The 12,060-nt window shown below is 40.8% G+C and overlaps 1 protein-coding gene across 9 annotated transcripts in view; it reads right to left on the reverse strand.

Moving 5' to 3' along the window:
- GATB (glutamyl-tRNA amidotransferase subunit B) overlaps nt 1-6,688 on the reverse strand; it is a 93,310-nt gene extending 86,622 nt beyond the window's left edge. For all 9 annotated transcript variants that reach the window (XR_005025300.2, XR_005025299.2, XR_008994450.1 and 6 more), the window contains exons 1-2: nt 6,482-6,688; nt 4,403-4,553 (exon numbers count right to left, since the gene is read on the reverse strand). Coding sequence is in view for 4 of the 9 variants with exons in the window: in XM_036887889.2 (XP_036743784.2) it covers nt 4,403-4,553; nt 6,482-6,657 (327 nt within the window). In the remaining 5 variants the exon portion in view is untranslated. The remainder of the gene's footprint in view (nt 1-4,402; nt 4,554-6,481) is intronic.
- Between the last annotated feature and the right edge of the window lie 5,372 nt (nt 6,689-12,060).

A 12,060-nucleotide genomic window follows, 5' to 3' on the forward strand; every position in this document is an offset into this window, starting at 1 on the left:
TACCATTCAATTCATTGTATGTGCGTTATACTTTCTCAAAGATTTTCTTGATTTTATATTCTAACTCTTCTGGATTTTTTTTTAACATCATAATTTTAATGTCTAAGAGCTTTTTGTTCTGACTGTTTAATTTCAAAAAGCATCATGTTATTGGTTCAAAGATGCAGCTATGTTCCTTTACCTTTCTGAGGATATTAATAAACACTTTGAATTTTTAAACTATTCCTTTACTCTGTACATTATCTATTGACTCTTAACTCTTATTTCTTTTAGCTTTTTATTTTGTCTTTGTCCATAATGTTGGAGAATTTTCTCAAATGTCTGGGGATTTTTGGTCAATCTATATTTTAAAGTAAGGTACTAAAATGATGATTAAAAGTTCTATGTAAATATCCAGGGCTTGCTGACTGGTGGCTTTCATTCTAGGACAGTCAGATGGCTAGGCACGTTTTTTATTGAGACCCGGACCCACCCACCTCAATTGTTAATATCTGAAGTTCTTCCCTCTAGGGACATATAATCTCCAAACACAGTTACCTGCAGATTCCTACTTCAGGAAAAAAGGGGAAGAGGAGAGATGGCTGTACCAGGTCACTCGAGCTCCTCAAACAGGGCAGAGGATGACTGGGATGGCCCAGAGTGTGGTCACTCTCTGACACCAGTGCCTCCTGCTTTGCCCAGGGTTCCCAGGGAAGCATGTCACTAGCTGAATTTCTCCCAGAACTATAGCTTCTCATGGAGGTGGGGCAGTTGCAGAGGGCCTGGGAGAGGATGTTAGGTCTACTGCTCTGCATTCAGATTGCGAATCAATCCTTTGGCTTTCACCTCCCCCTGGCCTTCTACTCTACCTGATGATCCCACAGCCTGACCTTTCTAAGGCTGCATAGGGCGCACCACCTTTCTATTCTTTCTCAGGTTTTCTGTCCCTTTCTTGGGTCACAGATAACTCCACTGTGCTGTCAGGCCCTCCTCCACCTCCCATGTCTCACATACTCTGGTCTGGTCTCCTCTCCCATTCTCTTGTAGGTTGTAAATTTTTTTAAACTTTTATAACTTTTAAATTCTTTTACCATCATTTCAGTAGGGTTTCTTTGGGGTGGGAAACCAAATAAAACTTGTCTGTTCAATTGGCTGTCTTAATTAAAAAGGTCTTTGACTGCCTTCGCTGCCCCTTCTTCACTGGCTCCTTCTCATCAATATTTAAAAAATAAAAAATTATTCTTTGTGGTAAGAATACCTAACATGAGATCTACCCTCTTAACACATTTCTAAGTATATGATACATTACTGACTATAACTCATCAGCAACCAAACATTCTCACATCTTTCTAGTATCAAGGAAATCAGGGCTAATAAAACATTTTCCCTTGAGCCTATGTCTCCTTTTGCCTCCTGCATTTTCTCTCCCTTCACAACCAAACTTCTTGACACAGCTGCCCACACTCTCACCCCCCTTTGCAACATTCACATTTCTCAATCTACTGCCACCTACCTTCTACCCCCATCACTCCACTGAACCTGTTCTTGCAAAGGCCACCAATAAATCCAATGGCCACTTCCGAGTCCTCACCTTACCTGACTTCCCAGTAGCATTCAACACCCCTGCACACCCTCCTCCTTAAAACCCTCCCTTCCTTGGAGTTTCTGACTCTGTACTCTCCTTACATCTTCCCACCCCTTTGCAAGAGGTATATAAACTCCTCAGCAGGGCTTATAGAGTATAGATTACGCTCCCCACACCAGCCTCACCTCTCGCCACACTACACTCAAGTTCTACGCCATGACACATGGAACTTCTTTCAGTTCCTAGAGCAAGCCATGTTCTGTTTTCCCCTGGTCTTTGTGCGTTCTATTCACTTTTATTTGGTCAGTTTTGCAAGTACTCTATATATTTGTGATGAATGCCCCTCCTATGTGCTCCTAGGGCACCCTGGATTTCAACTAACAACATGTTAATTAAAAGGTACCATAACTGCCTGCTTTCTTGTCCACGCTCCAGGAGAACAAGACCCATATCTATCTTTCACCTTGTTCAAAGCTGTCACTAGAGTTCGTATGATGCCAATGCACTTGAGTGAATGAAGACAGAATGGAGAGAGAAAGAGAATCCAATGCCTAGAGAAAGACATACATTATTATATTTTCTCTGGCAGGCCAGCAAAGCAAAGGAATTTGGTCCACAAAGACTTTACACAATAACCTGTATTCTCTTAGCTGCCTTTTTCTATCTTCGTATCAGTGTATCTGACAAATGGTCACCACTTTTTGTACAAAAACAACCAAATGCAGAGTCAGAATTTCAGAGCACTAATATACCATCTCCATGGAGCTTAGAAGAAGGATAATGGTCTAAATGTTCCAGTAACTGAAAATCTATATATAGGTAAATCACAGGATTTTGAAAATGCTATGGGAATGACAATGTTTTATTCCATAGTTTTGGTTTGCTCACATACTATAAAATAAGACTTTTAAAGATAAGACTTCTGAAAAAGAGGCAGATTAGCTCTGTCAAGAGAACCACCCATTAGGACACTCAAACCATGAGTGTGGCAAGCTCTGAAGAGGAAAAACAAATCCCAGTTAGAGTAAAACTCCATTTCGGTCCTATGACTGTCATTTAATTAATGTAAGCCAAACTCTCAGTGCTCAAATGTTCCAAACATTTCACTATTTTATTGATACACCTTGTTAGGTACCAAAGGGCAAGTACCTTCTTCCTTGGTGCATGATAAGAAGTCTTTCAAAGCAGGTTGACATTTTAGTTGTTTTATCTCTAATATTGAATTATCTCTGATATTTGGCCATATTTAGTCATAGCTGAAGAGCCTATTTATAGAAAACATGCCTATCTGCAAATAGACCTGTTTCTAAATATGAACTCTAAGAAATACTTTGGTGGATACTACATTTCCAGCTGAAAAACCTAGAAAGAACTCAGAAGATACATCTAGTCTCTTGATAATGAACTACCACATGGGGAAAAAAATGTTTTGAGTGCAGAAGGAAAAAAGGAGTAGTGCTGTGATGAATTGCTTTCCATTTCCCTTGTCTGGACAGATATTACTTTATTCCTACTGTATCTGAGTCTCTGCCCAAAAAAGAACTCATATATTGATAGCTGAAAAATTATCTCTTCTCAAGCAAAAATGATCTGCACAGTTAAACACTCTGAGCCAGGTGAAGGAGGGAGGAAGAAAGGGAGGAACAGACACCCCTATACTTGTTTCCCTCCAGAGAGACCCAAGAGCAAATCAAAAGTGACCCTAGGTATGGTTTGCAGTGATGGGAGTCCTCTACGACACAAAGCACAAGTAAGAGACACTGCCTCAATACAACCAAAGCCCTGGGCATAGCAGGCACCTTGGAGGCACTGCCCATAATCTTCCCCTCTAGGCAGTGACTCTGAGAAAAGAAAATCCCTGCCCCTGAATGCCTGCCAGTGCTCAGTTCAACCAGTTCACTTGTATTGAAATGTACAGAGCATGGAATTCACCCATGATAATCCCTCCCCTACCACCCTGTCACTACCATACATACACATGCCCTCTAAGGATGGCAGGAAACCTCCCACTCAGCTGACATGGTATGTCCTAGACAGTCTATGAGCTTTTATTAGCCCAAATATTCCCACTGTTCCTTCCATCCTTTTCTTCAAAATCCACCCAGCTACATGAAAATATATGCTGAAAATCTTGCTGGTAAGTACACTAACTAGCCAGTCACTCCTGGGGTTTAAATGAATATGAGTAGATAAATGAATATTTATCTCAATGTATATTGTGGTTGGCATTTTTATCCATTACTGACTGCTTAATTTTCAGTAACCACGATCATTGTTGACTACATACTCTAGTATTATGTGATATATGCTGCTTTGACTAGACTTTTTCTCCTTCTTCATTTATCTGCCTAAATCCTATACAGCTCCTTAGATAGCTCAGACACCACCTTTTCCAACACCCCTTCCTTAACCAGCCATACCTCTATACCAATTTCTCACAATAGTCCTTCTCTTACAGAATTAGGTGTTCCACCTCTGGGTTCCAAAACCATGCTCTGCATATTACCTTCACAGGAATAATCACACAGTACTCTATTTGTTTATGACACATCTTCCCATCTGGTCTTTCAGCTCTCAAAGGCAAGGACTGTTGCTCATCTTTATGTTACAGTTCACAGCACAAAGTCTGGTAGGCATTCCAAAACATGTGTGAAATGTATGACTAAATGGATGACATTCAGACTCAGAAATAGAATTACAGAGATGGGTCTTCAGAAAACAGCTAGTTCATCCCACTTCACCTAAAATTCCCTAAACAAATATTTCTAAGAGTTGTGCCAAGATACTAAAACAAAGAAATCATTATTTTCTAACAAAAGGATTAAATAAAAACCTTACCGGCAAAGTTCCAGGCAGAGATGCATCAAAAAAAGATACCAAGGAATTTGGAGGTGCTGCAAAGCGGACTTGAGATCCAGAGAAGAGTTTAGAGTTGGAAGAAATCTGGGCATGAATTTCCAAGCCTACCACAGATGCCCATTTGTGTTCACTAAAGAGGAAAAATATAATGGTTTAAGGAGTAGATCTGTCACCATGCACAAATTTCCACAAACCTCAACCACAAACATTAATTTCCTATTTGTGTTAACTGATTAAAATTTACATTAAAAATGGTCATATTGTATTGGTGATTAAATGAAAATCAATCATAATGAACACCCACAGGAGACTGGTGAAATAAAATTCACTTACTGCATGACATAAGGGGAGTTCACTGTACAAACAAGGAGGGGAAAGAAAAGGAAGAATCTGGCATTTTAAAGCAATTTAGAAATGGGTACCAGGTGGCAACTGCTTGACTGCCTTAAGTGAAAAACAGCGTTTTCTAAATTAACTGTCCTTTATCAATTAATCACTTAGTAAATGAAATCTGATCTTGATTTTAGAATTCACATAAACATCAGGATTCTACTAATGGAGAAATAATAAAAAATAATTACACATCTCAATATTAAAAAAGGAAAGGAAATTGTCATGTTTTGAATTCATTTTATAACAATGGCTTGCAAGTGAAACGACCAGAGTAACACAGATAGATCACCGCTAAATGATACTATTCCTGGAAATTATGTGCAAAGGAAAACATTAAATCATCAAATGTGGCTTTTTATTTTTGGTCCCCCAAATCACTTTCAATTCCTGAGATCTAGTTTCAGGTTCCTTTGCCTGTTTATGCTTGACTGCTCTCAAATGTAAGCAGCTGTAAAATGCTACCATAATCTCTCTTATCTGACCACTCCTACTCCATTGCATCTATATGAATATTCTATACACAGGTCTCTCCAAATTCTTCAAGTATGCTTATTCCTTAGAAACCCACGTATCCTGGACAATCTGCAGATGGCCTGTTTACACATATTCTCCTCTTATTTTGTTTGTTCCTATCCTGCTCTTCTTCCAATTTTCTACATTATCTAGATTTTTGTTTATGCAAGCTAGGTTTTGTTCCAATCATTTAAACATATGAAGTTCTAATATAGTACTGTGATAAGATTAATTCCTCCTTTTTTTCAAGTTTGGAAGCACAGCCTGTAATTCAGAGTAATTAAAAGAACGCATCAGGAATTCTGCATTCACCACAACACTACTCAAAGTAGTTTTGCAATTTCATTACATGAGAGGAAAAAACCGTTCCATTCACAAGGAAACGATCTAATTTATGAAAAGAATAGAAACTGAATGCTTCTGGACATTTTCCCTTTGTTCCTCCAACAGAAAAGCAAAAATAATACCAACGTATTGTCAAAGGATAAGCTGAGTATTAAGACACACGCCGTATGCTTCTCCATTTAAAAAGAAACTATTTGTCTTATACGTGAAGTATACACAGCTGTTCGGACGTTATCTAGCAAAATAAGCAAAATTCTACATAACTAGAGGAAATATCTCTTGTATTGGCTGCGTCCTTCTCGGTCTAGATACACATGTTCAACATGAAACGCCTCCAAGACAGGTGGTGTTTTCTGACGACTGCATTAAGCCACCCCTATCCCAGAGCTTGTAGGTAAAGGTTCCCTTTCCACCTTTAGAATACTCCTGGCCCATAGTAGCGCTAAAATTAAATGTCAGCTAAATAAGATCCCGCTTCTAGTGTCACCGACTTCACTGCTGGCGCTGTTAGTAGGGTGACTAAAAGTCAACCTTCGGTCTACGCAGTTTTTAAGAAAACACCTGTGATTTTACACTCGCAAATTCCCCAAATACGTTTATCTATTTGAAGACTGGTTTATTTGGGAGCGCAGGGCTGAGAGAGGGCCAGTTTTGTGCTTTCATTTAAGTTTCAAGGCTGCAAATTATAACTGAACACCCGTCCATCAAAACGTCTAGACTGAAAGCTGGGCTGTAGCGGCCATCATCTCCCCATCCCGCAGTTCCACTTCGCACTGAAGTGGGCAGTAATGGTACGAAATAGTATACCCTTTCCTCTCCTTCTGGGTCGTAATGAGGGGCTGCTGAGCCACAGAACTCTGTCCCCTTTTCCCGCTGGACGTGGACCCAGTCGGAGCCCGTCTTCCGCGGCGAGAACCGCCATCAATATAGGTTAAAGCCCAACGCCTTACAGAACAGCATGAGCGCAACGTGGGCGCCGCCATTGCCTCTCCAGAGTCTTGGTCAGGTGACGTACCCACCCTCTGCCGCGGGGCTCTCTGGGAAGTGTAGTTCTGGAAATGTATAAAACGCGACAGCCTCGGACCGGAAGACTACTATTCCCAGTAGGCTCTGCGTCTCCAAGTCGGCCGGAACCCTGGCCGGGAGGGGAGGGAAGGAGAAATAGAGGAGAGGTGGGGAGAGTTTCTGGGTCGGGAGGTGTGACTCCTCCTAGCGGGGAGTTGAAGAGGTTTGTAGCTGGGAACGTGTGTGTGGAGTTTTGAGTGAGCGAGCAGGTGGTGCCCGGGATTCAAAGCTGAGAAACTTGGACAGGATTTTAAACTCCAGTTAGTTAACCTTCCAAGCTGAAATAAGCGAACTTGACATCTTCGCGAAGATTTCCTGACCCCAAACCCAGTCATTTTCTCTGTTTACTCCCACTTCACACACTAATTTGTGCATTAATGCAACTAACGCTTATTTGCGTGCCTCCTTGTGCCAGGTACAGTTCTCAGGCACTGAGGATACAGCAGTGAGCAAGACAGTTACGATCCTATGCTCCTGAGCTTACACTTCTTAGGAAAGGAGACATGCAGGAAAGTTACCAAAAAAATAGGACACTTTCAAATAGGTAATAAGTGCTGTATTTAAGCACTAAGTAATTCTTGGAGACAAACAGACCTAGATGAATCTTCAGGTGCAATTTTTCTTATTTTCCTTTTTGTTCTTGGCCAATATTTGAAACACTCTCCTTATATAAGAGGAAGCCTTGATAGCAGATACTATCATCCCAGCGGACTTTACTTTCCCTGCTTTGAAACTCACACCCCTTGTTGAAACTCTAACTGATTTTTTGTATTTGAACACACAATTTACAATAGCTAGTCAGCCATTCACCATTATGTCACCTATTTTAATTCTCCTTGTGGTGCCTGTGACTATCTGATGTTTATCTTGTCTCCAGTCTCCTTGAGAATGGGGAATTTGTCTTAACTCGGCACAGTATTACCAGAGTACAAAGTAGGGCACCCCGCCACCCAAATATTTGTTGAATGAAGTAGTGCAGTGTTGAGAATGCATTTGACAAAGGATGGTGTGGATACCCTTTGGGGTAATAGTTGCTTAGGAGGAAGATGATGAAATAGTGTGGTGGTGGAGGCAAAGAGAAATTGAGCTATGTGAAATAGATTTAGGAGGTAAGATTGAAGGACCTGGTGATGGATTGGATATGATGGTGGAAGACTAGGTGGGGTCAACTAACTTCTGGATTTCTGGCTTGCCCAACTGGATGGCTGATAATTGTTCACTGAGATAAAGAAACTAGAAAAGAAATAGGTTTGTAGGAGAATGAGTTTGGTTGCCTTGGAGACATGCAAAGGAGAAGGCAAGTAGGCATCATTGATGCCTAACTCTGAGTAGGAAGCAGGAGAAAAAGCCACATACTTCACACTGGATTTTTAGTTATTCATCAATAACCTATTGATTAGACAGCTGTAACCTAGGATCATTTCCATTAATACTCTTACACAGTTGTGATATTATGTAATTAAATCCCTCCACAGATACAATTTTAGTTATTTTCCTTAAAAATGTCATTATTTCCTTTTTCTATCCTTTCTATTTTTTCATCACTATCACTGATCCAAAGTGCTCCACCAGAAATATTTTCACATGGCCCAAAATTAAAATGAGAGAAATGGCAGACTAAGTAGAGATAGAGTTTTGTTCCAGAATTTATCTCTAGTTATTGACCTTGATATATCAGGTTCAGATCACTGTTTAGTACCTTTATTAATATATTTCCTGTGAGTTTCCATATTCCCCACCTTTACTCTAGGTAAGCTTGCTTTCTCTTTCTCAATTAGCTGCTCAGGTTGCTCTGGCCTACAATGGAAGTCAGGAGAGTTGCCTCTGATCACACCATACTTGCATCTTTGATAGGACTGCAGTGGAGAAGGGAATTCTGTATCTCAGAAGTGAATATGAGCAGCCTTTAGCCAAGAGCAGAGGGAGATCCTTGCTAAGTATCAGCATACTGAGGAGGCGGTTCACTCCCTAATGTGATGCGTTGGGGGTGCTTTGAAAACGACCGCGTAGGAGAGAGCAGCACAAGTAATGAAAAGACTAATTTTATGGGCAAAATGCGCTGCAATGGAGATTGATCTTGGTTGATGAAGCACTGTTATGCAGTGATAGCATATCACTCCAAAGGCTCCTACCCCTCCACTAGGGGGAGAGAAAATCCCATGCATGTAAGTGTATTTGATTACTTTCACAAATGGAAATCTTCTGGTTCCATGCATGTAACAAAACCCTTTCAAAATCTCAAAGAGCGAATGGCTCCCTCCTTCCCCAGTATTATCTGTCATTTCTAGAAATGCCCATTGGTTTCCTCAGGCTCAGTCTGGTGTTTCAGAGTGCACTGCTTTCTAAGTACCCCTCCTGCCTTGCTCCTTAGCTAATGGGGGGCTCCCACCAAACCTCCTACGGTGGGGCCATTTCTCACTTTCCTCCTGCATGCCAAATCGGATCTCTGTCAGGACTCTTGCTGACAGACAGCTCTCTAGCTGAGAGAGCTATTTTGGTTCCACCAAAAAAGTGGCTGTCATCTGGAAGACACAGAGATTTTCACTTTCAAGAAGCTCAGAAGGTAGCAGGAAAGGGTTTCCAGCAAAAAAATATTTTCTTAGGGAGAGTTCTCAGCTCTTATTTTGTTCACATAACTGACAGTACAAATAAATTTAGAACAAGTTTTTGAAAGGATATGTAAGCTAGAGCAGATTTTCGAGTTACTTATAAAAGGCAATAGTTAGGAAGTATGTCTAAATTAGCATGTTTGGTTTTGTTTAATAGTCTGCAGAGAGTCTTCAAATGTCAGAGTTGAAATAGGCTGGCTTTCCTCTGTGTTTGAGTCAAAATCCCCAGGTATCTATATGAACACATTGATTTCTGAACACAACTCTTTTCTCCCCACATCTCAGTTGTGTTGCATTGTAATCACTCCTTTTCTCATCCCTTCACTGGTTTGGGATGGGGGAAATGATATAAAAACATGGTATTCTAAGATTTTTAACTTCTTCAGAAGCATAGTGCTTCTAAGTTTCTTTTTTTTTCAAAATGAAGGAAACAATTTTAATGGGAACATTAAAATTTCAAGTAAAATTAAAAGGAGATAGTTTCTGTAAGGTTGAAGGCACTGGGGAGAGGGGTGAGCACGTCAGACAGTGATGACAAGTCCCCGGCTGCTGCCCCCTCCCAACCTGAAGAATGTGCCTTAGGCCAGCCAATCCTCGCGCCGCTGTAAATCTAAGCTCTACCTCCCCCTACCTTCTTTAAAAACTCGCTGCCTGTCTACTTTCGCGTGGCTTCCCTGGCCTGTGACAGGAAGGCCACGGAACCTCGCCCGGGGGGTATTCAAATAAATTACCTGGCCCTTTGTTGCCTCTCTTCGCCTGCTTATTTCGGCTGGAATTTATCTTACAGTTTCCACTCGTCGTTTTAATAGTATATCATGGCAACAGATACAAAATCTATTTGTATACAATTCTGAATCTCAAAATTGTGTTAACTTTTTGATGAACTACTTCTTTCCAGTGGAAACAAAGGCAGTGCTTTAAAGACCTGTAGCCGACTAAGAAACAAAATGTCCCTTGCAGTCTCACCAGAGCTGGATGGGAGTAGTTGTCTTTGCATTTCTTAACATGGTTCTGAGTTTAGTTCCTCTGTGGGACTGTGGCAATAGCTCCCAGCCTGCTGTCTTGAGCTTTTTGCCTTGTGGGGAGGGAGGAAGGGTAGGTAGGTCGGTAGAAATTCTCTAGACACAGAAAAAAATTCACTTAAGATGATATACATAATGCAAGAATTAACAGCATCATTTTCATGTAGGAAGAACATTGGCACTAGAAGAAGTCCTGTTTTTGAAAAAGCATTGTGAAAATATAAAGTTCCTTCTTAGAAAAACCACATTTTAAGATCCAGTGAAGTGTCATTAGGGGAAGAAGAAAGGCTGGGAGTTCGTGCACGCTGGGCAATCTGGAGAACAGGATTCATTTCCTTTTATTTTACCATTAAGTCTTGATTCTAATAAAATACTGATGTGGAGGGAACAATTGCTTTCTCTAGAAGATTGCTTTGAGGCAAAGAAATCTGTAACTTTTTTTTCCTTCCCAATGCAGGGAAATAGAAAACCCTGTCCAATGTCTTTGTAGAGATGAAGTGCCATCTGGGGAAGATGAGACCAGCACAGTGCTGCTATTAGGCTTGCCCGGCCCGTAAACTGTAATCTCTGCATGTCTTCCCTTCTTTCTGGTCTCAAAGGATGCTTCCCTGCTTTTTCAGGCTATTTATTTTCTAGAAATCTGGCCAATCCTGGAAGCGAACAAACAGAAATTACATGTAAGAAAGAAGTTCTATCTACATATCTCCATGCCTCACCACTTGAAAGAAGATACTGAGTCCCAAGTGAAGGGTAGTAGCACATGTTAAACTCAATGTCCTGTGAGCTGTGTTGGGCATGTGGTCAGATCCCTGCTATGCTCTAGGATGCTCTCTCTTTTGTGCTTTGGTATTGGGTATCTGGCCTTCAAAGTTACAGAGCTTGTTTATACACAAACATGCACATACATGCACACACACACTTTCAAGTAGTAGTTTATTTCAGGATCATGCACAAATAGTGATCAAGAGCTTTTAAGTTTCAAAAAAGATATTTTTGTATATCAGATGATTCTTTTGAATTTTGAGGAGTAAAAGTATGAGGCTAAAGAGCTACCCCACGAGACACATGAGCATAATGACTCTTATCCCTCAGTGAATGAACTCCTACCTGATAATTGAAGGGACGAGGTATCAGAGTCTCCCAGGGTGGCACAGATGAGAACAGAGAAGTTTATCTTACACATCCTGCCAGGTAATCAGTGTCATTTCCTGTGAGTATCTTAACTGGGATCTCTCTATCTAGGCTACCCTTGAACCAAAAATAGGTGGGCTGCACAAAGCAATAAAGGCTGAAATCTTGGTGGTGGCAGAGACTTCAGGGCTCACCACAGTTTAATGTACGGCCTTTGAGAGGTGATTTAGTGCTCCACGGAGAGGTGCCAGATTGAGTTAAAATCAAGCAGCTCAAGTCAAACACATTAGCAATCAAATGATACAGCTACCGAGACAAATGCAAAGAGAAAGACTGAAAAAAATTCCCAGTGATTCATGAATTCTAATTAAGGAGGGAAAGACCAGCACAGAGATTATTCGTGTCCCTTTGGAGCCTGACTCTGGATTCTAGATCACCAATAAGATTTGGTAACTTGACCCATCAGAGATTTCAAGTTGATCTTGATTCCACACTTAGACCAGCTTTGCTACTAAAAGGCCTTTTCATCTGTCTCACATGCAGTAAAAATGAAAAGAAA

This window comes from Manis pentadactyla, chromosome 1 (assembly GCF_030020395.1).
Source record: "Manis pentadactyla isolate mManPen7 chromosome 1, mManPen7.hap1, whole genome shotgun sequence".
Classification (NCBI taxonomy): Eukaryota; Metazoa; Chordata; class Mammalia; order Pholidota; family Manidae; genus Manis; species Manis pentadactyla.